The sequence below is a fragment of the Varanus komodoensis genome, unplaced genomic scaffold, assembly GCF_004798865.1.
Source record: "Varanus komodoensis strain SLA01 unplaced genomic scaffold, ASM479886v1 scaffold27, whole genome shotgun sequence".
Taxonomy (NCBI): domain Eukaryota; kingdom Metazoa; phylum Chordata; class Lepidosauria; order Squamata; family Varanidae; genus Varanus; species Varanus komodoensis.
Window position 1 is genome coordinate 7,361,380 of NW_025335701.1, and position 27,199 is coordinate 7,388,578.

Genomic DNA, 27,199 nt, shown 5'->3' on the forward strand with positions numbered 1-27,199 from the left:
TATAAACATGGGAGATATGAACAAGGTTCATACTTAGCTTGGAGCTGGCTGAACCTTGAACCCAAAACTATGGCCAGCTATACCTGACTGAACTGAAGACCTGGACCTTGTAAATTTAACGTTTACTGTCTAAGATAAAGATTTCATCTAATAGGGTTTGTTTGATGAATTCAGTCTTTGTGAATTCTGGTGAAAACTGATTACTGGACAAGCTGCAGAAGGTAATCCCATAATGCTTTAAATTTTGCACTTCTCTGACTTTTGTAATGCACATTTTGCCTCAAAGTTCGTATCAAAATACATTTGCAAATGTATAGTGTATGATAAATAAAATGCTTAGAAATGTGTACATTTTGAAAAAATACCCCAGGAAGTGTCTATTTTATGAAAAATTTTATGAAGTGCCTCTTATGAAAGAGAACATGAAAAATACATTTATATATGAATTTTTATGCAGGCTTTTAAAAAATCTGCATATTCTTGTGGAAATGGGATGGATTGGGGTTTGTGAGGGTGTGACTGAGTTTCATCTATCCAGGTGGAACCAATATCACGCGCTTCCCCAACCCGGTGCCTTCCGAATGTTTCAGAACCCACTCCCAACATTCCCGACCCCTGGCTGTGCTAGCTGGGAGTGAAGCCCAAAATATCTGGAGGATGCCAAGTCAGGGAAAGGTGCTGTACCACCTTCTTCTCCTGCACTGCCTTCCAAGGAATTTGGGGAAACAGCAACATGGTCATCCCAATTCATCCTCCCAGCATTCCTAGCAAGTGGGTCAGACTGAGGAATCGTGGCTCCTTGAAGACTGGCCAGTCACTTCCCCACCACGTCTGTGGAATTCCCAGCCTCTGGAGGTCGGCACACGCAGTTTTGGCACCTACTGAACACGTGTTTGCTTTCCTTTTCCTTTTCCTCCGGGCAGTGCATGCCCCTTGAGATCCAGGATATTGCCATGCTGGGGAAGGGGAAAAGGAAAAGGAAAAACCGCTGTATGAGTGCCTGGAAAGAAAGTGAAGTAGGGCTATTGTCAGACCACCTGAGTTTGAGTTTTTTGGTCTGCACTGCAGATCTGGCAAAGGGGAAGAAACCCCCCCCCCCGTTCAGTCCCCCTCCCCACTGCCCCCTTCCCTGCCTGGTCAGCAGAGATCCTCTTCCCCTCCCTTGGGCTGCGGAGCAAGAGGAGGAGCGGCACAGCTTGCAGCTTGCCGCTCTTGGCAGAGCTCAGACGCCTCATCGGCTGCCGCGGGGGCTCGTGCAACCGGCTCCTTCAGCCTCTGGCTTGCATTAGCCGCGCTGCTGCGGCTGACCTCTGGATGCTGGGGCTGCCGGAGGCCGCTGGGGCTCTGCGGGGTCAGGGAGTGGCTTCACCGACCAACCGTGACACGGGAGAAGGGAGGATTCAACAGGTCTCCATCCTGGAGGAGAAGTGACGCGCCCAGGCGAAAGGGCGGGTTTTCCCGGAGGGGCTCAGGAGAGGCAAGGCTCCCCACTCCGAGGGGCAGTGTCCCATGAAGTGGCCTTTCTCTATGGAGGAGGATGCGGCCAATGCCACCCCTTGCCCCAGCAGCTTTGACCTCGGGCCGGCCAATGCTTCCGCTGGCTGGCCAGAGATGTCCGGAGGCGGCCCCGAAACGGTGATCGTGCCAGTGCTGTTTGGACTGATCTTCTTCCTTGGCCTGGTGGGGAACAGCCTGGTGCTGGTGGTGCTGGGCCGCCTCCGGCCGGGGAGGCGGCCCTCGCGGAGCGCCACCAACATCTTCATCCTCAACCTGAGCATCGCGGACTTCTCCTTCCTCCTCTTCTGCGTCCCCTTCCAGGCCACCATCTACTCCCTTCCGGAGTGGATCTTCGGAGCCTTCTTCTGCAAGTGGGTGCACTACCTGGCCACGGCCACCATGCTGGTCAGCATCTTCACCCTGGTGGCCATGTCTGTGGACAGGTACATCGCCGTGGTGCATGCCAAGCGCTCGCTCTGCATCCGCAGCAAGCGCAATGCCTGCCTGGGCGTGGGGGCCATCTGGCTGCTGTCCCTGCTCATTGCTGTCCCAGTGGCCCAGCACCAGGCCCTGGTGAGGGGGCACCAGCAGGCGCCCAACAGCTCCTTCTGCTGGGAACTCTGGTCCGACAACCCCGCCGCCAAGCAGACCTACAAGGTGGCCATCCTGGTGGTGGGGTACCTGCTGCCTCTCGTGCTCATCAGTTGCTGCTATGCCAAGGTGGGTGCGGATGGGGGCGGGGGGGAGCGGATGGGGGCAGCAGTGGCCGGTGGACCTCCCAGGTGCGTCTCAGCCGGACGTCAGGTGCTCCTTGGAGCACCCAGGTAATGGTCAGCTCCAGAATATGTGAGAAGATCGTGGAGAAGCCAGTCCCCTCCTGAGGATGACCTTACCCTAAGGAACCGCTCGTGCTTTCAGCTGTGGGGTGGGGGAGGGGGCTCAGGTTTGCTCTGCACGGCTAAGCCAGGAGCAAGACCTTCTTTTGATTGTCTGCCGAGATTCAGCTCTGAAATAGGCAGATGGTTCACAGAGAAGGCAGTGCCCCAGAGCATACACAGAGAGGCATCCCCTTGTCATTAAGGGACAAATGCCAGCCGATTGGTACCTTGAATGGTGGGGTTGGGAAGGGTGGCTCCAGCGCTTTGGGCTTTCCAGCTTAGGTTAGGCAAAAGCCTTCCTGCCTAAGAAACAAACTCCAAATCCCTCGTCGTGTCACGAGTGCTTGTACCAGGTTTGCACAGGCTCCTGGCCGTATCCCAGGAGTCCGGACTGAGACCTTAACTTACAGGTTCTCGTTCTTGTCTCGAGCATCTGTGACTGGCCAAGCCTTGCAATGCAGGGGCTGTGAGTGGGAGATGCAGGCGAGGGGCGAATGGAGCGGCGCTCCAGTGCCTGGGAACATTCTGAGAACCTTTGCCGGCCCACAAATGCATTGCAAGACCGTTTGCATGTGTTCACCCATCTCAGGAGTATAAAACCACAAATGCGCTAATTCAGCTGCACACTGCTGAGCAATTAGAACCCTTGAGGGAAAATGAGAACAGTCTCGAAACCCTGGAAATTGCAGGACCCTCTGCATGCGCAAAATTAGATTTCTGATTGATGTATGTGTAAGCAGCACTGCCGTGTGTGTTGAGGGGACCAAGTATTATGGTTTGATCCAACTGCAAATACTTTTTCAGATGCTTCCATGACATAGTTCTCTCTCCCTCCCTCCCTCCCTTTGCTCAACTTCCCTAGCTGATTTTTAAATTATTTTTGTTAATTGTGATTAATTTTTAACGACGTGTGGAAAGCTGAGCTGTTTATGGTGATGCCAATTTGTTTGTCAGTTGTAATCCCAGTTCTAGGGATGTAAAGTTGATTTAAAGATGGATCTGAGGATGGCGTGCTCTTCCCTGGACAACAGGGTTTTGCTCCCCATCCCCTTCAGACAAAAGAAAACTGTCTAATGTCAAGGAAAGTATCTGGAACATAAACTGAAGACATTTATGAAAGGCGATTTAGGGTGGCAATTTCCATATTTCCAAAACAAAAAACAAAAAAGCAGAGGGACAAGAGAGGACATGCATTTGCATACAATGTGCTTTTCCTTTCCTGCTTTAGTTAAACAAGATGGGGTTGGACAGGGCTTCAAATAAATGCTGTCTTCAGAGGACTCTCCTCAGCAATACAGGCCACAGGGCAGCTTATGGGACTACGTCTTCTCCCGCCCGAGAATGCCTGTGCCCAGACTTTTTGTCAGCTCCATCGAAACTCAGATAAGGAGCAGGGCTGGGTTCTCCATCCCGGTGCTTTTTCCCTCACCATTTTCACATGTTCTCTCTCCTTTGATCTTGGGCAGGCTTCCTCATTGCTTTAAGAGCGATTTTCCCCGCGCACCATTTTCTTGCAACCCCTTTCAGAGCTTCCTCTGCTTTGATCTCCCTTCCTCTGGGAGACTGTCTTGTCTCAGTTTCTCTTCTACATTTCTTTCAGCATCGCCCAATATGTGTCCCATGTTCCTTACACCTGCCCTTGCAGCTCCTCTAGGCAAGGGTCGAGCGAAAGATCTATTTATTTACTATATTTTTTCTTTCCAGGGAACTCAGGGCAGCCTCCTCTCAGCCTTATCCCCACAACAATCCTGTGAGGTAGGCTGAGCTGAGAGTCTGTGACTGGCCCAAAGTCTCCCAGTGGCTCCATGGCTGAGTGGGGACTAGAGCCCAGGCCGCCTGAGTCCCAGGCCTACTCTCCAAACCACTGCACCGCACTGCCTCCCCCAGCCAATTTCCTGGCTGCTTGCTAAAATTCCTGAAACGTATGCCAAACCCCCTGGCCCTTGACGCGTCGTCCAGCAAAACAGGCAGCTGCTCGGCCTCTTCAGAATGCCTGCATCCTCAGGATGGCTTAACTCAGCCTTCCCCAACCCGCCGCCCACCAGATCTGTTGGACCACAATTCCCATCATTCCAGTCAGGGTAGCCAGTGGCCATGAATGATGGGAGTTGCAGTCCAGCACAGCTAGAGGACACTGGGTGAGAGAAGACTGACTGAGCATTCGATTATTACGTGATACCGAGCATGCCTTCTCGTGATTTGGGAAGACCGAGGGGAACATGATAACCCTCGAGAGCACGAGTCCTCAAACTATGGCCCGGGGGCCGGATCCGGCCCGCCATGCCCACTTGGACCCACCATGGGCACGCCCGCGCCCACGTGCGTGCCCGCCACTGCCCACCTCGCTCCGCGCGCGGGGAGGCAGCGGCTTGCTCGCTCGGAGAAAACGATCTCCAAGCAAGCAAGCAAGCAAGCAAGCCGCTGCCTCATGTGCCCGCCTCGCAGTGCATGCCTGCCCCCGCCTCCCCTCGCCCCGCCTCGGCGTGCGCGCCTGCATGCACCACCCCCGCGCGCACCGCTGGCACCGCCTTGCCGGCCCACGCCCAGCACCGGCAGCTTTCAACGGGCCCCCGATGGAAAAGTTTGAGGACCCCTGCTCTAGAAGTCCCTCAAAGGCTGCCACAAAGAGGGAGGCCAAGATCTCTTCTGGCTGGTGCCAGCGTGCAGGGCACGCAAGAATCAGCTCACGCTGCAAGAACCGAGATTCAGGCTGGACATCGGGAAAAGCTTCCTCACTGCCAGAGCAATATGGCAGCTGCCTGGAGAGGTGGGGGGCTCTCCCACACTGGAGACATTCAAGAAGAAACTGGGCAGCCATCAGAGCCAATGGCCTTCAGAGCCCCTTCAAACTCTACTCTTCTCTGATTTGGAAATGTAAGAAAAAGCTTGTAAACTGCTCGGAGAGCTCCGGCTGCTGGGCGGTACAGAAATTAAATAATCCATAAATGCATACATAGCAGAATGTGGAATGTCTCATACTGAAATAAGGAACCATGTAAGACTAAAGCTGACCCTCACCTGCAAGTGTGCACCTGTACATGCAGCCCACTGCTCAGTACGGGGTGTGGATGGAGGCCCCGATCCAGCTTGACAAGTGGCAGCCCTCAGTTTAAAGGCATCCTCCAGTCCAAGTCCAGTTTAATGATAATGAGGCTTTCTAGACAAGTCATTTACTCTGTGGGTGAGATCTCACTCCTGGCAGTTTGCAGGTGCTTTACAGGATGTGAGGAGCAATTCCGTAGTCTACCCTCCAAGCCTCATCGTCAGTGGGTCCCAGAACCAAATCTCCCCTGTCAGCAGTACTTTTGCTAGCCTGTCGTTCACCTGGAGTATTTTTCTTTCTATTTCTCTTCCAAGAACTGGGAGGACGGATGAGAAAAGTCCCTGGGCCCCAAAGTTCTCGCACTTCCTACCCAAGCCATCCAACTCTGATGTGATTTCTTTCAGCTCCATCTGGTGGCATCGTTTGTTCCCAGGTGGATTCGAAGAAGCAGACAGGTGTCTGTGGGCTTTATGGGCTTGGCCATCCTTCAGCCACATCTCCAGCCTGAGCTCCAGGGAGACGGCACCCCTGGTGGGCCCAGGCGGCGGTGTGACGCACCCGGGCAACAAGGAGGCCCCACACTGCCCGCCAGCCTCGTTTCTCAGCAGCTGCCCTTCTGCGTCTCGCTCCCGTTGCCCTTGCGATTCTTCCTCCGCAGGCTGCCCCCTAGAGCCATTCTCCCGGAGCTGCAAGAGGCGACTCGCGAGAGGCTGTTGTCGCTTTTAAGTGGGCAGGTAGGCGCCGGATGCCTGGCAACTGCGTGCAAATCGGTCCGTGCTTTCTGCGCTCTCCTCCCACGGACAGCGGAAAGAGGCAAGGGAAGCGGCGCGCCTGGGCGCGTGCACGCCTGCGCCCGAAGGACGGGCCAAAAGGGCGTGTTCCCAGAGGGCCCCCCCCCCCCCCCGCCCGAGCCCTTCCTTTTGAGGCACAGAAATGTGGAAAGTAAAACGCTGGCACACAAATAGCAGTCCTTCTGAAGGTCCATTTGGGGACCCGCTGCAGGACAGTCACGGGTGAGGTTGTGACAGTGAGGGCCGGGTTTCTACCCGCATCGTGGCCATCCTGACAGCCACCCGGTGTAGTCGCTCTGCTGGGTTTGGACGACAGAACCAACCATTGCAGGCAGGAAAGACCCCAAAATGAGCCTCAGGGCGGCTTGTGCAACTCGCATCCAGCGTGTGGTCCACGCGTACAGTAATTCCGCGATCCTTCTCACTCGCAGGATTTCCCATCTCACGGTGATGCGCTTGGTTTCTTTTTCCTAGGCACAGACTTGGCATTGGTCCCTATTGAGTTTTATTTGGTTGTTTTCAGCCCAGGACTCTAACCTAGCAAGATCACCTTGAATCTTCTTCCTGTCTTCCGGGGTGTTAGCTACCCCACCCAGTTCTGTCTGTCTGCAATTCTGATAGGTGCTCCCTGCACTTCCTCATCCGAATCATTAATAAAAACGTTGAAGAGCCCTGGGCCCAGGACTGAGCCCTGCGGGACCCCACCTGCTACCTCTCCCCAGTCTGAGAAGGTGCCGCTGAGGAGCACTCTCTGAGTCCAGTTCTGTAGCCAGCTGTGGATCCATCTGATCGTTGTTCCATCCAGCTCACTTTTAACTAGTTTACTGATCAGGACATCATGAAGTATTTTTCAAAAGCTTTGCTGAAGTGAGATAAAAGACAAGGGTTGTTTCATATGTGAAGACACTCCCTTGGAGGAATGGCTTTGAGGAGTGTCATGATGAACACCTTCACTCCAGAATTTTGCCACCAAACTCACTTTATTAAGTTTTTGTCCAGAACTGCAGCATGTCCCATCCCAGATACTGCCAAAGGGGTAGTGAGCTGCGGCTCTTAGGATCAGTGCTCTGGGACTTCGGGATTAGCAGGGAGCATCATTCGACACACTCTTGGGTTTCCCTCTAAATGTAGCTGCAATCCAGATAGAGAAACACAGAAACAAACACAGAAACAGAGCGAGTCAGAAGGGGCCTCCCGGGTCATCCAGTCTGACCCTTGGCTCCAGCCGGATTCATTCACGACATGCCCACCATGCGCATGTCCAGCCTGTAGAGGCTTAGGAGAAAAGATTTTTGCCCACCAGAAATGTACTCTTGCAAGAGGTCCCCGTTGTAATGCGAAGCATTTGGGGTGCCCTGGCCTTGAATGGGCAGGACTATTCCTGAAAGCTGTCAGAAACAATTCACCAATAGGAATCAATACCGTTGCCTCCGATTTTGGGTTCTCCTTAGGGAATGTGGCCTGATGAGCCCTTGCGCTGCAAAGGGGACCACAAGATTTGCCACTGCGCAAGGTTTGTCCGTCATCTGCCTGTCCGGTCCTCAGGCCCTGCAGGGGCTGCTGTGGGGAGCAGGGGGAATCCCACTTCTGCCCACACCGTTGAGCCACTGCAACTATGGAATGGCAGCATGTTGGACTCAGGGTTCAGACCCCGGCTAACCTACCAGGCAGGGTTGCTGTGAGGATAAAGTGGGGATGTGTGGGGAGAACGGTTCTTGCTGCCTGGAGCTCCTCGAACCAGCCCTGTTTTGGAGCGGCCAACTTTGTCCAGTGAATTCACGTTCTCTTCCAACCACATAATTCTACAGCGGATCAGCCTGGACATTACTTTGGCTTTCTCTGCTTCACTGCTTTGGGTGAGCATGCCAGCAAGACACATAAATGTTGCATTTAATAGATGGATTTTCTTTTAATTAATTGGCTTAAGTACTTTAGGTCTCCTAGCTCTAATAGTTAAGTACATTCATTGCTTGGTTACGGTGGTGCTGTAACTGCGTTTTCAAAAGGTTAATCTAAATTTTGTTGGAGTGCTGGATAAATTTCCCCCTCTTAATGGCTTTCTTTCTTTTCCTTAAAATCACCTATGAATTTGTCTACAAGATTCTGAATCTGAAACAGAACAAAACAGACAAGCAAAACCTAATAGCGAGGTGATTGCCCCAAAGCAAAGAGCAGGCAGTTGAGTACCAGGAGCCACCTAAGGAAAGGGAACACCAAGATTCTTCCTGGCCCTGCTGCTCCCGGCAGCAGAGGCATGCCCTCCCATCAGCCATCAACCAACAATGCACCAGTAAATAAAAAATAGGTTACAAAGGATTGTATTTTGGAAAAGAAAGAAAGGAACAAATGGGAAATACTAAAACTTCTGGAAATAAAGTACACAAGAAAGGCATTGTGCTGCCTGGGGATATTAGGGCAAAATGGCAGCCCTGTACGGAAGCCGACTGGGGCGCAGTCGAATTTTGACTTTGCCGGTGGTGAGTGGCCAGCATCTTCCACTGCACTGGGGGCACCAGGCTAGCTGGGGGCAGTGCTGCAGGGCAGGTTAAGTGGCTGGAAACCAGCTCCGAAAACTCCAAAGAGATGGCAGTCTGGGCTTTCCAGGTTTTGGTGGCCCCTCAGGCAAGGTTCGACCAACTGGCCTCCTCCCTTGGGCAAGCCTACATTTCACCGCCACTGGCACCATCCACTGCTCTTGCCCCATATCTTCTTTCATCTCACTGGTGCCACTTCCATTCTTGGCCCGCAGGAAGCCTGGAAACAAGCCTGCAGGGACTTGTCTTGCCCCTGCTCCTCCTCCTCACCATCACCATCCTCTGAGCCGGTGGACAAAGCAGGTGAACCGGCAGGTGGCAATGGGGAAGGCGGAGCAAGTCCAGAGGTTGTCCCACCAGGCCCCCGCAGGTACCCAACCGCGCCCCCCTGTATGTCAGCCCTGCCAGTACCCACCCAAAGGTACCAGGACTGGCAGTGAAAAATGCCCCTGGTAGAGTCCTTCTGTGGAAGCTGGGGCTCTCAGCTGCACCATGACAGCACACACACAGCCCAGCGCCTTTGACCTCCCCCTTGCCTTCTGCCTGGTGTTTATGGAGTTTGGGGGAGGTTCCAAAAATACACCAAAATAGTTCAAGGAAAGCCCTAACGTAGACTCCCTCCTGAGACTCAAATGCAGTTCTGAAGTGCTGGAGGCAGCGAAGCCAGCAACCTCCTCCGCTCCGACCCTCCTGCTATCCAAGGCAAATCCACAGTCTGAGTGTCTGCAAGTCTTTGAACATCCCCAGAATGAAGAGCCTTCCATTTTTGCAAGGTTCTCTTTACAAGACAGGGCTCTCTCCAGTTTGTTCTTTGTGATAAAAGACCTCTGTGCCAGACGTGTGAGCGCAAGGGAAGCCCTATAGTGTCCGAACATCTTGGACACTGACTTTTTCCCCACCGTGGCCAAGTGGAGGTAATTTCACCTTCTCTGCAGCACCTGAGGTTAACTGCCTGAAAGTAGTTTGCACACGTGGGTGTTTTGCTAATAAAAAGGGGTTGGAAAAAGCCAGGGCAGTCTTAGCTTTATCTGGGATTAGGAAGCAAAACAAGGCTTTCTCAGTCCCTGACCCCTTCCCTTGGTGGTCCAGGCAGTTGTGGGGAAGCATCTCCTCTTCAAAGCTGTTACAGGCATTGTTGGTGCCTTGAAACAAACATTTATTATTGTTATTGTCGTTATTATGATCATTACACGGCATTTATAACCTGCTTTTCCCTCTTCTGTAAGGAATTCAAGGCTTGCCTAGCTCCATTTTATCCTCACAGCAACGACCCTGTGAGGGAAGTGAGACAGAGTGACTGGCCCAAAGTCACCCCGTGAGCTCCATGGCCAAATGGGGACTGGAGCCTCGATCGCTCAGGTCCCAGTCCAACCCCCTAAGCAGCACATGCATAGTTGATTCGAACAAACAAATCAGCAGACAAAATGATCCATTGCCTGTAATCAAATTCATGTCTAGCTGGACCACTGGCATTATGGTTCTGCTGAACCTGTCAAACCATCCCAAGACCTGGTAGTGGTTGGTATAAAAAAGTCCTAAATAAATAAAAAAACAAATAAACCTGAAGGTAGCATTTAGTCTGCAACAACTCTTCTTCCCTTGACTGTCACTATCAGCAATTAATTGCACCGACTGTACTAAGGAAGATGAAAGATGAAAATGCCCATTTTTCCGGCCCTCCTGGGAGACTTTTTATTCCCCTCCTCTCCTCTCCCTTTCCGTTCCTTTCCTTTCCGTTCCTTTTTCCTTGCATGCCATGTCTTTTTAGATTGTGCATCCTATAGATCATGTGCTGCTTTGAAAACCTTTTTGTCTGAGGAGAGGGGTAAAAAAGATTTCAATAAATGTAGCCATTGTAGCTAGTAGCCGTGGATCACCTTATTCCCATTAATATTATTTATTTATTTATTTATTAAAACATTTTTATGCCGCCCCATTCGCCGAAGCCTCTTTTGAATATCCCTAATCCTCTTTTGAAATTCTCTGTGCCATATAGATCGACAGTAGATAAGGCAGCAGATAGAACAGGATTGAATGGTAGCTGTCCGCTGACTTACGGGAAGTTTTCCATTTTACATGGTTTAATGATAACAATGCATTCCTGCCCAAATTAGGCTTACTGACATTACTAATAGCGGACCTATTTTCTGACAGTGGATCCGTATGTCCCCAAAACAACACTATGCCCAAGGCAAACCCAAGGCTGACAGAAATCTAAAACTCTTTCATGGGGCAGGGGGAACCTTAAGAAGGGGGAAGTCCCCAAAACTGTCCAATCGGGATTGAACATGGAAGGCTGGCCGGCTGTTGGAGGGCAGGGAAGGGTCCAAAAGCCAGATGGCTACTTGAAGACATGCCAAAGCCTGTTTTCCCTGAGTAGATGCCTTAGACATGAGCTGCTTTTGACTGTAAGAAACAAGCCTGCTTGCTTTCCCAAGAGGCTTTGTCTGCCCAGCCCCCTCCTCCAGAAGGGGGGTTAGGGCCTTGTGAACTGAGAGCCTCTAGAACAGTGGGAGAGAGGAACTTCACGAAATTTAGGCCAGAGCCATTGCCTTTTGTTCTCCGCTTGGGGAGAAGAATGCATGCAGTGCTCATTCCGGCAGGTTTGGTGGCCCACGGAGCATCTCCTGGCCAATTTAGAAACCAATATGGTCACAGATGTGGGGCTGTAAGTTAACTTCCACTTGGTTGTACCTGCTTCCCTATTTCAGCATTGCATTCAATAAACTGTATATCGTCTCTGAGACAAAGGGTTTTGCTTCTTCCTCAGTATCCCGAAAGGAGGTGCTCTGGTTGGGCCGGGCTCCTGGGATTAATAGAGTGGCCAAGAGATCTACAAAGGCATTGGAAGGACAGACTCTGACCAAGAGCAACTATTTGCTTGCTAGGCAAAATACATGCAAGAAATCCTGCATGTAGCGAGAGAAAGGGTGGGTAACCTTTCGTGTGATGAAGCGGCAAATTCTCTGTTTCTTTTTTCAGGTGTTGTATCATCTTCATAAAAAGGTGAAGAACGTTTCCAGGAAATCAGAGCAATCAAAAAGAAAGGTAAATTCAAAACACGACGAGCCAGTCAAAACTATGATGTTTTGTGGTTCACAAAGCAACTGTCCAAGCATGGTTTGTATCGAAGCTAAAGTATGAGTACTCTAAAATTATTATGCTGGACTTGCGTTTCTTTGAAAACGTGTGGAAATCTAGACTTGGGCGGGGCTATCAGCTGAATCATCTTATAAGCGTCTAATGACGGCTTGTGGGTTCGGTCCATTCCCCTTGCGACAGAGTATGAAATAATGGTGATATAATCAAATTGTCGCTGACAATTATCTCTTCGTGTGGGTGTAGTGAAGCTCAGTCTTTCCATCCATTCAAATATAAAGCCCTTGCGAAATTTCCTGTGCCATATTGCAATGCAGGGCGACATCTTTTGTTTGCAATAGTGACTCTCAAAGAAGGGACAGTCAGCGCAGGGAGCATTTGTGTACAAACCGTGAAAAAGACTCTGGCTTGTGTTATTACCAGGTCAGCATCAAAGGCATCTTCCCTTTATCTTGTTTTAATTTCCTACTTTTTAAAAATGCATGTTTCTAGCCCTCTGTATCTATGAGGATTGTTGTTGTTGTTAGTCGCAAAGTCATGTCCGACCCATTGCAACCCCATGGACAACATTCCTCCAGGCCTTCCTGTCCCCCACCATCCCCCAGAGTCCGCTCAAGCTCACGCCAACTGCTTCAGTGACTCCATCCAGCCACCTCATCCTCTGCCATCCCCTTCTTCTTTTGCCATCTATTGTTCCCAGAATCAGGGTCTTCTCCAGGGAGTCCTTCCTTCTCATTAGGTGGCCAAAGTATTTGAGTTTCATCCTCAGAATCTGGCCTTCCAAAGAGCACTCAGGGCTGGTCTCCTCTAGGACTGACTGGTTTGATCGCCTTGCAGTCCAAGGGACTCGCAGAGTCTCCTCCAGCACCAGAATTCAAAGGCCTAAATTCTTCTGCGCTCAGCTTTCCTTATGGTCCAGCTTTCACAGTCATACATTGCAACCGGGAAAACCATAGCCTTGACTATACACACTTTTGTTGGCAGGGTGATGTCTCTGCTTTTTACTATGCTGCCTAGATTTGCCATAGCTTTCCTCCCCAGGAGCAAATGTCTTTGAATTTCTTGGCTGCAGTCCCCGTCTGTGGTGATCTTGGAGCCCAGGAAAGTAAAATCTGTCACTATCTATGAGGATACATGGATGCATACATAGAAGGGAAAAAGAACAGAGGAGTTGGCCAGCAGAAGGACAACTGTACAAATTAAATATCTACAGTCTATGCATTTTACAGAATCCAGCTGATGTAACCCGCATTAGAATGTGATGCAAAACATCCTTAGACTATCTCAGCTAAGGATGGGGAACCAATGGACCCCTGCATGTTGCTGAATCACAGCTCCCAGCATCCCTGGCTGTTGGTTATGATGGCAAAAGCTTATAGGAGTTGGAATCCAGCAACATTTGGAGAGCCAGAGCATCTCCAGGACTGGCTGAATAGCAATGTCCTATATATTTCTACTTAGGGATGGCATCCCATGTTAGTATGGCTTAATCCCATGTGAATAGATATATGACAGCAGCTTTAGTAAGAAATTTGGTAGCACACGAACAATTCACCTCTAAAAGAAAGTGTTCTTTTTCTTAAATGCTCCTGAGAATAACTGTTCTTAGATACTGTAGGCACAACTCCGTGGTGATGCCACCAGGAGATTTGGCGATGCTTGGTCTGCTCCTCTCAAAATGCAACATCCCAAGCTGGAAATGGGGGCTGGAGGAAGGAGGGGAGGGGAAATGCCAGGGCTAGTGAGGAAGGCTGGCCGAGCAGCTGGTGAGCACCAGCGCCTGCTGGTGGAGGGAGACATGTAGACGGGGGGGGGGGGGGGGCAGAGAGGGAAGGCCATGAGCGGTCGACCCAGTGGCTCATCATTAAGCCATGCCCAACATTCCCTCTCTCTGGCCCATGAGCAGCAGGGCAGAGCCAGCCCATTGGTCTTCCCAGAGGGAGGAGGGGGCTCCTGGCACTGGCACGAGCCAGCCCCACCCACCGGCGATGCCTGCATAGCTGCTGCTTGTCAGCCATTCCGTTCTTACTCTGTACTGCAAAGGCCGCCTGGCTCAATAAAGGACTGTGCTTCGGAAGCCTTGCAGCTCGTCCTGCTGGACAGGGAAAGGAGAGAGGAACGCTCACGAAAGATAGGCCATACCCCAGCATATCTTAGTCTCCTTTGCTCCCCCTGAACAGCCTCTTCACACCAGCTGTGAGAGAGGAGGTAGATTTGAACAGAGGCCCCTCTTCAGCTCTTGGAGTTGGGAGTCTGAAATGTTCTATGGCCCTCTGGACACTGTCTGGGGGCCACAGGTTGCTGTGTAGGTACCTGAGCTCTACAAACATTCAAGACGTCTCCCCTTATTGCAAAGAAACAATTTCCATTCGTTTTTCTGAAGTCCCCCCTGCAAATGTAGAGGCTCTGCTCTGTGGATAGCATCATTTTACCATCCGGTCGCTAGGTGGCACTCGTGGGTGGGTTCACATGACACAACAAGCCATGGTGGTTTGTTGGTCTGTCATTCAAAACTCGTGGTGGGGTTGCAACATGGTTATGTTTTAGGAGCGGCAAACAGAAACAGCAGGCTGCTGCATACCATGATGGCTTATTTTCCAGATGCAGAAAACATAATTTTCAGAATGAGGGAACTGGCTTGGCAAGAAGGCGGTTACTGCTCTCGCCACGGCCCAGCCTGAGAGAACCACTAACCGCTCTTTGTGCGGCTGGCAAAGGTGTCTCCAATCCGCCTGCCTCCCGTCCTGAAAGTCTTCTTTGAGACAGGAGCAGGCAATTGGAAAGGAATGGCACCGCACAGCTGATTCCCCTGCGGGCCCACCACGCACAGGTCTGAGATGAGCCCCTCTGCTGAGAGAAACGGGCAAAATAGGTAGCCCCAAGGGTGCAGAGAGGGCCTTAAAACCAGCTTGATTTTTTCTACCGGGGCAAATTTGCACACTCTGAACAACCAACGAGACATGGGGAAGTTGGCACTGCGTCCAAACAGCACAAGTGCCCTTCACACAACTGCATGAGTGGAATCTTAGAAGGCAGCAGGAGGTGGGGGGCTTCCCCCTCATACGCATCCAGATGCCCCAGTCAAGAAGGGCCCAAGACTCTATTTGCAGGAGAGTGAGGGGAACACTTCCATAGTGTGACTGGCCCAGTGCTTTGGCTGACTGCAAAACAGAGGCAGCCCCCAGCAAGGGCGAACAGGGACGCTCCTTACCAAAGAGTGCATGCAAACAACAGAGAGCATCTTGCTCCTGGAGAGACCAGCGACCCCAGTGAACAGGCCAAATGCTTTTATACCTTAAGAGCCATCTCAGCAATCCTGGGTCATGTCCATCTCTCTCCATCTACCTTTGATCTTTCCTCTCTGTCTGCTGTTAGCGTTTGAAGGCTGTTTTTACTGCATCCCACATTTATCTGAACAGTGAACAGAGAAGACAGATGCGAGGCACTTTCTTCCCTGCATATGCCCTGTAATTCTCTCACTAGCGGAACAAAATTACAAATATGCTATTTCAGTGCAACTGTTTCTGCTCTACTAGTATTTCATTCACAGACACAAACACCTGCAAATTTCCTGTCTGTCAGTGGAAGATGTCCTGCAATCTTCCACACTGAACCCAGATTCTTCTGCTAGTGCAGGGGGTTTCCAAGTATGGGTCGAGAGGGACCACCATCTTGTCTTCTGCTTTAGCGAGGGAAATGTGTTGGCCAGTCCCGGAATCCTAATCCTTTCCCTCATACACACAACTTGTTTTTCATTCATGCACCAACCCAGCTCAGGGTCCTCCATTCATCACAGACACCGAGCTCTTTCAGCTGCGCCTTCAAACATTTAAACAGCTTTCAAGGAGAAAAAAACGAGGGGATTAACTGTCTTAGAAAGAATTGTGGGTGAGGCTGGAGAAGCTGGAAGTGAGCCTTATTGCTTGTGCTGCTCTTTCCAGCGTCACTTTGCAGATATACAGCATCTTACAGAAGTATTCCCCTGGCTGCTTTGAGTTTTTTCACATTTTATTGTGATAGGACCCAAAACTGAAAAGAATTTTATTGGCATTATTAGTATGTGATATACACTGCGAAGATGCAAAATAATTTACTGTGGTACCAATGTGACGTAAACTAACACCAACTGGAGTTTGTTGGTTGTATGAGTATCCACCCCCTTTGCTGTGGCCTGCCTAAAGCAACTCCAGCATAACCCACTGCCTGCCCCATTTCCTCCAGTCATCCAACATTTTTGGACCTGTGGGCACATTTGGGATTGAGAAACTGCTGTGGGTGCCGCCACAAAATGGCTGCCAGGAAGGAGCCCTTGTGTTGCTCGTGAGGGCTTGGCTGGTCTAGAGGTGGGAGACAGCAGTGGGGAGCTTGGAAGCTGGAGGAGCCGGGGAGGCCCAGTGCTCTCCTGGATTGGGAGCAGTTTTCTCCACGGTCGAAACGCCTCTCTGGAGCCTTAGTTCCTGGCAGTAAGTAGGAGCAATCCGATGACCCGAACATCTTCCAAGCAGCCATGGCCCGTTGACCTCCGGGGGGGGGGGGGGCGTTTGGCACCTCCTTGGTGCAGAGGTGGAAAGACCCGTGCCAGCCAGCCTCGGGGGAGACCCACATGCAAGTGTGCGTTTTTCATCTGGGGAGCCTGAGCCACAGATCTTTCCAGCACTTAGCATTGCCCGTCAGGGCAGCTAGGAACGCAAAATTCAGTTCTGCCCTTCTCCTGCCCTGCACTGGGTGATCAGAAGCTTCCACGTCCGGGGGCTTGGCAGTTATCAAGGGTGTGACCCACGGGACTGCACCCTGTGCTACAAAAAGGGGCATTTGGGGTCATCTTGCTCCCCCCACCCCGAAATCTTCTCCAAGAGGGAATGTGGTCCTTGAGCCAAAAGAGCGCCGTGTCCTGCTCCAGATCCAGGCAGAGGAGATGCTTGCAAGGTTCAAGGAGTCAGCAAAGGAGTGTGAGACGGCTGAGGGGCCGCGGCTTGCAAACGATTCTTGTCGTAGCAGTGAGGATAAAAACTTCATCCGCATCATTTCTCTGTGACAAGCTGAAAATAAATTTAGCAATATTTGGAGACCTTTTACTGAGTACAATTTAATAAAAGGAAAGGGGTGTGCACCACCCCAAGAGTCAGTGCAGTTCTGGAAAGGCAGTGGGGCCACCGGAATGAATAAATGACCTTACATCAAGGAATTAGAGCTGTTGGAGGTACCACTGATGTTGATGTGCTGTTTCATCAGTGATGTTTAGTCACAACTGTTGTTATTGTGTTAATTGCATTGCTTTCTTAGTTGTAAAAAAATAAAAAAGAGGAATGGCTGGGGCGGGGGAGGGGGGATTTAGGGGACATGCAGGGCAGAGGGAGCGTGGGGTTAACCCTTCCCACTCCAGCTGTGATCCTGCCTGGAAACCCGCCTTACCCAGCAGGGGAGCCTCGGAAAAAGGTCTCATTGGCACCCATTGAGGTTTTTTGAGCTCGACTGCCCTGAGGGGAGGGTGCGTGCATGCACGCGCAATCTTTGTCCGCAGCTGCACCCCTTGCAGTTTGTTCTTTGAGGGGGTGCATTTCTTTTAGAGATGCACTTGAATTTGCATATATCCACAAGAACAGAGGGCCAGTGTGGGGACGTGGTGGAAATGTTGTACTGGCGGTACACTCTCGTCCACACCTGGCAATGAAACTCCCCGAGTGACTTTGGGCCAGTCGCAGACCCAAAGCCCAGCCTACCTCATAGGGTTGTTGTTCTGGGGAGAAAATGGACTGACATAAGCTACCTTGGATTCCTCACAAGAGGAAAAAAAAGGTGGTGTCTATTCACAGATATTACAATTGTTCGATATTTAAATGATCGCTTATGAAAGAGACGTTGTGGTATCCAACAGACTCAGAGAAAAAGTCTTCCTGTATGATTACAAAACCTTCCATTCATGCTAATGACCTCTTAGGTCTCTTGGGAATAGATCTGAGGCTGTGGAAGAGAGATTCAGAGCTCAGACCCCAATCCCCAGCCCGTGTGGGGGTGATGGAAACCGTAGGCCAACACACCTGGAGGGCACCAGGTTGGGGAAGGCAGCCTGAGCTCAAGGGCTTTATCTTCGCAAGATTCTTGTCACATTTATCCTTTGTAAAAGCTTCAACAGTCGTTGATGTGCTTGCTCTTTTGCCCCTCTGTGGACAGAACCTTCCATTATGCTCGGTACCTTTGCCGAGGCTTATGCGATGGGGCCAGTATATAAGCTGTCTAAATAAATAAATAAAATAAATACCTCAGCAAACATGAAGCAGGAGGAGGCCAAGCCAGTGCCTTCCAGATGTTTTGGACCCCCCCCCCCATTGCCCTGACCATTGGCCATGCTAGCCAGAGGTGGATGGGAACTGTTGGCCAAAGCAACTGAAGGGCACGAAGGCTGCCCATGCTGGGTGTAAACACGCCTCTCTTCACCGGAGGAAAGCATGCTGAGAGATTTTTGCCATTACATGAAAACACAAAATCTCTATACAGCCCAAGTATCAGTTAATAAACCATTACTTGGGCCAAAGCGCTGCATTCATTTTGCTTCACCTCACCTGCTGAGAACTCACCCAATCTGCACAAACAGTCCCACAGTCACATTTTAAACAACCACCCAAAAAGGCACTGGGGAAACAAACAAACAAACGGTATGGATCAAGTCTTGTGGCAGGCAATTGCAGATGCTTTTACCATTTACTGCCTGCTTCTCGATCCAAACAAGATATGAATTGCACAAAGGGAAAGAAAAAAATGAAAACAGAAGCCAGAAAAAAACAGAGGACTGTTAGGAAGCCAGTGAGAGTTAAAAACAAACAAACTGGCTGTAGCACCTTCCCAAGGTTGTAGCAAGTGGACTTTGGTGAGGAGACCACTCCCTAGCGCATCCCTTTCTCTCTTTGAAAATGGCAGGATTGCCGATGAAAACACGGAAGGAAAGGCAGCAGCCCCCTTTCCCCACTGTGTTGTGCGAGCCAACTTCCCCCAATGTGGTTCTCTCCAAACAGGCTGGACTACAATAACCATCGTCCCCCTGTAGCAGGGACGGTCCAGGCTGAGGACAACACTGCTGCAGTCCAAGAGTCTGGAGAGTGCCAGGTTGGGGAAGGCATGGCCAAGCCATCCCTAGTTGCTAAGGAGGATGAGCCTAGCAGAGGTCCATCTTCTCCGCGTGCGTGCTTCATCCCAGGCATCTCTCGCTTGAAAGGGGCAGGGAGCAGGCGATGGGGAGCCCTTCTTTCCTGAGACGAGGGAGAGCCCTTGCCAGCCAGCCAGCACTGGGCTAGCTAGGCAAATGCTCTACCCGGAGAACAGCTGCCTTCTCTGCCACTAGCAACATGATGGTGAATTGCTCTTACACTTAAATAATCAGGTAACAGTGACAAGAAAGGCCAGGGAGCCTCTGCTGAGAGTGTACAACTAAAAGGACATTTACAGTTCATTCCGATGAAGGGGGAATGCCTGCGAGATGCAGGCAGCCCCCAAGGGGACTCCCAAGATGGAGTCTGTACAAGATGCTTTTATTACCTCTCAGGAGGTTATACACACGCAGCTGCATGCAGCAGGGATGGGGGATCACCGACACACATGAGAATAAAACAAAAGGCTTGAACGAATTAAGGCACCGCTCCCCAGAAAAGAGAAGAACTGTCAGGAGAGGCAAACAGTGAATGTGTCCAAGGTGTGCCTCTGAAGGGAGACTGGGGCAGGAATCCCACCTTCAGTCCAAAGCTGCTCGCTCTTACAGTGCCGGGCTTTTAGCCGCCATATGATGGCAGCGCTTTCGCTCGTTTTGTCCCGGCAATAGGCACAAAGAAATGAATTCAATTAATAACATTGATTCAATGCATTGATTCTAATCAAAGGACAAAGTGGATCAGGCCCTGGTGGCCGTCACCCAATTAAACACAACAGGAGTGAGAGGGGGAAATCTGCATTTTTCTTTTTGAGAATGAGTTTGATTACAAGCAAAATGGCAACTAACTGACCCAGGTGGCAGTCCCTGTTTATATCCTGGCTGAGCAGGTAGCAATGACAGCTACTTCCGGGTTGAAATTCCTGTCACGAGCAAAGACTGGTGCATTTGAATTCAGGCGGTCTCTGCACATACCTGGCGGCTGGGCTAAGGGCTTTGGTGGAAGATCACTCAGCCTCTGGCCATTGACACTGAGGATGCCTGGGACATGACCAGCCTGCTCCTGCTTAATGTCAGCCAGCCGGGCATGTCTTACAAAAGGTATATATGGGTTGGATAATTGAAAATCTCTGGACAGCATATATAATAAACCCCCAGTAAAAACAAATAGAAAATACAGATTCAGGCCTGAGTCAGGTCTGAATCTGAGGCCTGGAGGGAAGGTGCCACAGCCAGTGACTGCACTCAGACAGCAGAATCATCCGCAGGGTTAATTGTGGGTTGTTGCTGAAGCATGGGTTATCATGCTGTCTGAACCCAGGCACACTACTGAACCTCGATCTGTTAGCCTCAAACAACCCATGAAGCAAACCCAGGATTTGCGGTTAGATTGTGAATTTCTCAGGTAGGGATGTCTGAGAATTTTGTTTCAAGCATCCAGACCTGTCCCTGAACATGTACAGATGCACATTCTTTAAAACAAACACATCTGCACATTCCTGAACTTGTGGCCACATTTGGAAACAAAATAAAAACACTTTCACGTTTCAGTCAATGGTGGAGAAAATTCACATGCTGAATGGTAAAAGTGTTCTGGTTTGAACAGAAAAAAGTGAAATGAAATGGGATAGGCCAACCCAAGCTTTAAAGTGATGTTTAGGCAAACTCGGAAATTGCTGCTTCTCCCGTCCTGTGCTTTGGGAGATGGCAGGCTCTCCATCACTAGAGTTAGCCAAGCAAAGGCAAGGTGGCCACCTGGCAGGGATGTTGGAGTTGCATCCTGCATTGTTGGTCGCACACTGAGGAGGGGTTTGGAGTAGGGGACCTCCAAAATACCAACATTATGATCTTATAGGTGGCTGAGAAAGGAGGTCATTTGGAGAATCAGCCAGCATTTCCCTGCCCATTCCCCACCTGCCTCCAAATTCACTTTACTTCTGCAAACCCGAGTCCGGTATTTGCCTACTGCGGCATGTAATTTCATCCCGAGACTGTTGACCTTCCAGATGCTGGCAGCTCCTGATGGGTCCTCGGCAGCAGATGCCGTTTCTTCAGGCAAACATCCCCCTCCCACGTTTTTTCTTCTCCGTGTGCAGTTCCGCAATTAGTCTCCAGCATGACTGAAACCAATCTCAGTGCTGCACCGCGGAGTGTCTATTCAGCCTGAAATGACTCAATGTTTTTTGCACCAGATTGTTAGTGCCTCTGAGATAAGACACTCAGCTTCACTGAGGTAACCAAGAGCAACATAATGAGGATCTATTTCCAACACTACTTTAGCACTGGAAGTACCAATGGGAGAGTTGTGATGTTTGGATGATAATTCAGACTGAGACCTGGGACAGTAATTGTGAGCTGCAAAGAGAAAACAATGTTGATTCCCTATTAGTGTAATTCAGTGGGGAGGTAAGCTTTTGGAGCTGCGAGGACATCGGGCAATCTGAGACACTGTGATGAGCACTAGCACAAAATGGCTGTTGCGGGAGCTACGGCAGTGGACGAAGGACCGTGTTATGAGGCAGGGTCCCCACGCCTGAAGCAATACTTTTGAACGCACAGTTTTCTGTACCAATAAAAGGCTATTCTACTGCAGTTCCAGCTGCTAGTAAGAAAATGTGCTGGTAAAAAAGGCAGGGAGGAGAGAGTTAGAACCCAGAGAATGTGAGCGGCCGTGCTACTTGCTTGGGACGAAACACTTTTATTAGAGCTTTCAAAAGACCTGCACAACTCTTCTTCGGGTAAAAAGAAGCAAGTTGGGGGGTGGAGATGGGTAAGAAGGGAGGCAAGAGGGGTGCAACTGGCCCCTGGTCTTGCGGATGAATGAAAGGAGTTCAGTGCGGGCAACAGAGATAATCAGGAAATGCAGGACTGGGCAAGTTCGCTTTTGCCAAGAGAAGATGGAGGGGCGACATGAGAGTCTGGGTGGGTTCACACGACATGACACGCAAGGGTAGTTTTCTACCTTTTCTGGCCTGCTGTGTTGCTCAGAGTAAGGCCCCAGGCCGTTCTCTGTAATCTGAGACTACAGGTCATGAAGTAACAGGCTCAAGTGACAAGGAGGCAGATTTTAGCTCGGCATCAGGAGGAATGTTCCACCTGCTGGAGAAGTCAGACAATGGAACCGAATGCCTAGCAGGCCGTTGTGCGAGCAAAGACTGGAAGCCACCTGGATTCCTGCACTGAGTAAGGCATGATGACCCAAATGGCCCCGTCCAGCCCCGTGATTCTGTGGTCTTGCACCCCTGCTATAGACTGTGCTACTCAGCCCAGGCCGCATGACTTGCATGAGGACCAGGCGAGCGCCAAAGCAACCAGGAGCTGAGCCGGAGGCTCGGTGACCTGCCGGGGGCGGGCTGGTGCGCTGCGTCCGGTTCCCTGGGCCACACACAGGCTGGCTCCAAGCATGGAGGAGGACATTGGCAAAGTGCCCTCTCCCATGAGCCCCTTCTCGGCCGGTGGGCAGTGCTGGGAAGCGACCCACCAGCAGGCAGCACCAGGCCACCGAGGCCAGGAACGGCCATTTTGAACGGCCATGGGCATTGTGGGAATGAAACAAGGTAGCTCTTGAGCACAGGTGCTTTGTCACAGGCATTAGCAGAAGTCTAGCAGCTTCCCAAGGAGGCCAAATGCTGAACTTAGGACTAATCCCATGTCTTCCTTTATCCTCTTTAATATTTGTGTCCTGCATTTGGTTCAGCTGAGGTCTCCATCACGGTGCCTGCGGGCATTTACCAGGCTGCGTACCCTCCTGATGCAGATTTGATTTCTTTCAAAAACCACCTGTGAAGCTGGCCTGCCGCAGAGCAAAGCGCTTCTTCAAGCACCGTTTTTATCTGGGCTCAGCAGAGCGGGGTCGTGCTTTGGAGCGCAGTGCCTGCCTCGAACTGAGGCTCTTAGGCAAGCGACGTCCCCACAAGTCATGCCCCCTTGCCTTCTGGGGAAACCAGAATGCTTTGAGATGGGCCATATCAGCCAATTTTGTGTCATTTGATGACTGGGCGCATCCAAGGCAGACATCTCGTGAGAACCTCCACAACCTCGTCCCAAAATGCAAAAGTGCTCTTTTGAACCCAAACAATGACGGTGTGGGATGGCATACCAGCCTGCCAGGTAGATGGACAGGGGCAGGCAGGCAGGCAGGCAGGCAGGCAGAATTAATGACTGGGAGCCTTGTGAATGCACACAGTGCTTTGAGAGCAATCCATTTCCCCCATGACTTTGCCTTCCCCATATCTGTTTACTGAGCTGTTGTACCACAATAAAAATATTGTGTACCTTTGCACTGTTGTGTACATCAAGTAGTAACAATGCCAATTAAATCCATTCAAATTCCAGGTCATAACACAACAAAATGTGGAAAAGTCAAAGAAGGGAGACAACTTCTGCAAGGCTTTCTCTCTCCCTTTTCTCTCAGAAAGGGCAGGGGAGTGACAAGAGACATGCTTACTGAACATTAGCTGTTGTTGTTTCCAGAAACATAGCAAAAGGGGAGAATGCGAGGCAATTTATTTCCGTACTATTGGCATGTACCAAGAAAACAGACATTCTCTGCCTGACAATGACACTAATTAGTGGGGTGCTAGTCATGCATATCCAGAGTGGTTTATAAGACAGAAACGGCCTCCATAAAATACTTCAGTAAATCGAAGCATTTTCATGCACTCTGCATGCTCCCGATCCAGCTGTTGCTCAAGTGATGAAAAGTTCACAGATAAGGTTAGTGAGCATGTTCTGACGGTTTTTGATATTTCACCATTGCTTCTTTATAGTGCTCCAGGCTGGAATTAGTTATCCAACACAGATCTGCATCTATTATACACAAAGTTCCTGTTAAATACTTTTTTGCATATTTATTACTATGTGAATATTATTCTTGCCCTCCGCATTTCTGGGTTTGTGACTTTACGTTTCCTCTAATTTAAAATGGGAGACGGCCAGTTAGGACTTGAAGACAGGTGAAAAGGAAGACTGGTTTGGCACCCCCTTCTCCCTCCGCCCCATTCCCTCCCCTACAGTTTTGCCAAGGTTAGCTATAGGGCGGCTCCCAGCTCTGTGCCTTCCATGAGCTCCATTCTGCTTGAATGGACCCTGCTGTGAAGCACAGTTTTTAATTTCCCGGTGGTCATGTGTCTCCCAGCTCCAGAGTCATTTGGAGATTTAACATGGCAGTTCCCTGTCAGATGCCACCATTTAAATTCCCACAGTTCCCCAGAGTGGCACAATATCCAGTGCTCTGGAGCGCTTTATGAGAATATGATGGTTGTCGCCCATCCCTGGGGCGTCTTGGTGGCAGGGGGCCTCAGCAGGGCATCGTGATCTCAACAACTGCTTGAGGAATTCCAGAAGCCGGGGTGACACTTCGAAATCCTCTGCACACGTCTTCACCAGGGATGACAAATACATACGCACAATGTTGCAGACTTGGCCACTACCAATGGCTGGTAGGTGACCCATAAAAGAACCTTCTCGATGCCTAATGTTTAATGTTTAGTTCCCAGAGTGGTCAATTCACTTAAAGAGGGTTGAATGGGTGTTGCTTGGAAGGAGCAACTTTGCCCAGGCTGCCCACCCAAGAGCCCCTCAGATGTGTTGGACTAGAGTCTCTATCATGCACTCCTGGCCTGGCCATCCTGGCTGGGGATCATGGGAGCTGTGGAGCCAGAGGCCAGTCGCTGGGGAAGCCTGCTTCATAGATTCACCAGGATCACATTTATATCAGCCATTATATACATCACAATGGCAACTGTTTTTGAACAAAAATGGCTATTGCAATATAAATATTGCAGAATGAGCTCAGGATGGGGAGGGCAGAAATAGTAGAAAAGGCTATACGATGTACAGAGGTCCCTCGGCTCACGATGCCTCAGTTCATGACCAAACTGGGTTGCGAACAAAAATTTCATAAAAATTTTCACTCAGGTCGCGAACTCCGCATTGGGAGGCGACCGCGATCGTGGCCATCTCCCCCCCGCCCCGCGTGGAGGGATGGCCGCAATTGTGCTGGGGGCGGGGGGGAGATGGCAGAGATCGCACTCGTCTTTCCTGAAGGAGCGCAACCGTGATCTCAGCCATCTCTGCCCCCAGCACGATCGCGCCCGTCTCCCCCCACCAGTGTGCCCGCGTTTGCACCCATCTCTCCCCCCCAAGTGCCCCAGGGTGAGATGACAGGTGCATGTAGGGATGAGGGGCCTGATCACGGTCATGCTGGGGGGGCGAGGAGATGGCCGTGCTCGGGGTGGGGAGGGGGAGATGGCCGCGATCTTTATTGTTCTTTGTCACTTTGCTTCACATTTTTCTGATTAAAAAAATAGTTACAGAACGGATTAACCTTGTTTACACTGAACCTTATGGGGAAATTTAACTTGGCTCATGACCAATTTGGGTCCCGACCAGAGTCCTGGAATGGATTAAGTTCGTGAGCCAAGGTACCACTGTGTGTTGCGAGCACATTAAGTACAAGTAACAATGTTAGCAATTTACACTGACTGCAACGGAAGCCGCGTAGATTCTGCTTGTTTGCCCACAGTTCCAGGACAGTATTCCGCCATCGCAGAGCATCAAACGAGGCTGTCTCTATTTTAGTTGAAATTTGCCAGCAATCCCATATAACACCAAGGCCATATTTTGCATAGTCTTTACTGTCTGCTTTTCCTACCCCCACGCCCCAGACCGCACAGACCGTGTTGCTCGTGGTGGCCGTGTTCCTGATCTCCTGGCTACCGCACCACATCATCGTCATGTGGGTCGAGTTCGGGCAGTTCCCCCTGAACAACGCGTCCTTCACCTTCCGCATCATCTCCCACTGCTTGGCCTACGGGAACTCTTGCATCAACCCCATCATCTACGCTTTTCTGTCGGAGAATTTCCGCAAAGCCTGTCGGCAAGTCTTCACATACAAGTTTCTCCTCCAGAAGGACCCTGTGGAGAAGCTGGCGAGGATCCGCATGGAGAACTTTTCCACTACTCACACAACCACCAAGGTGTGAATTAGGAGGTGCGAATCAAAGCCTTCTATAACCTGGGTGCCCTCTAGATGTTTTGCAATTCATTTCCCATCTGCCCCAGCCAGCTTGGCCAGTGGTGAAAAATGCTGGAGCTTGTGGTCCAACATATCTGGAAGCCAGCTATGTCAGGTTAGGCCGCACAGTTAGAGAAAGGTACAGAGAGAAGAGCATGCAAACGTGTAGATTAACATCCAGTGCAGAAACAGATGCAACTAGGAGAAGCAGACTTAATCTGGATTATCTGATTGCTTGTGTTAATGGCCGTTACATGAGCCTCACTTGGTCCATCTTGCCTGTCTGGTCCAGCTGCATCTTCCAAGGGATGGTGTTCTCAGAGGCTTCTGACATTGCGCAAAGGGGATCTGAGCTTAGCTGCAGCACACTGAGTTATCATTGTCGTTTCTTGCTAAGCATGAAGGTTAATGACTCATGGAAAGGTACGTCTGTGCATAAAATGGATCTATCATGCAGAGGCACAGAATAAAGGCAAGTGGTGGTGATGAAGGAGGACCCAACAGTGCAAGGATGTCTTTTGAAATTGCTCCTAAGGCGTTAAAACAGGAAAGCACACTACCATCACTGCAAATTCATGAAAATTTGCTTGCAAAAGGTGCTCTTGATTGTGCAAGGTGGCTGGGGCTGTGAGTCACTTGTGCTAATAATTCTTAAATTGCTGCATCAAGATAAACTGGATTCTGCAACCTGTGTCTGGTATGATTTATTCTGCAAATTTTATTACTTTATCCTGGCTTACTCAATCATGGGAAGGAGCTGTGCAGAGCAACAAAGCCTTATTCTCACCCACTGGAAGGCTATGTCATCCCTCTAACTTTCGGTGTTTCAGCAGCAGCTCTCCTGCTGGAAACATAAACTTCTTTTTTTTTTTTAATAATGAAATTTGATTTGCGGGAAGCAGAATTCTGCTACTGCTTTAATCCATTCTGCTTGTTCTGTGATTGTGTGGCCAAAAGGTAACAAGTCTGACCAGCAGGCAGTAAGTAAGGCACTGGGGTGTTTTTTTGTGATAATGGAAAGGCAGAGAGAAGGAAGAATATTTTTGATATTCTGACTAAAAATGCTTTACAGCACCATCCACATCCAAGAAGGAAGTGCCAGCAGGCTCAGGGAAGACCCAAGGTGCTCAGAGCCAACAAAAAAGGGGGAATCCTTGCCCTCAGGTAGCCCGTGAGCACCGAAGTATATTCAATGCCCATA

At 50.4% G+C, this 27,199-nt stretch overlaps 1 protein-coding gene across 1 annotated transcript; it reads left to right on the forward strand.

Moving 5' to 3' along the window:
* Positions 1-1,527: 1,527 nt before the first annotated feature.
* LOC123025318 (galanin receptor type 1-like) lies at positions 1,528-25,966 on the forward strand. The gene is made up of 3 exons (XM_044433906.1): positions 1,528-2,217; positions 11,726-11,791; positions 25,649-25,966. Exons 1-3 carry the CDS (start codon positions 1,528-1,530, stop codon positions 25,964-25,966), a joined length of 1,074 nt encoding a protein of 357 aa, XP_044289841.1.
* Positions 25,967-27,199: the final 1,233 nt, after the last annotated feature.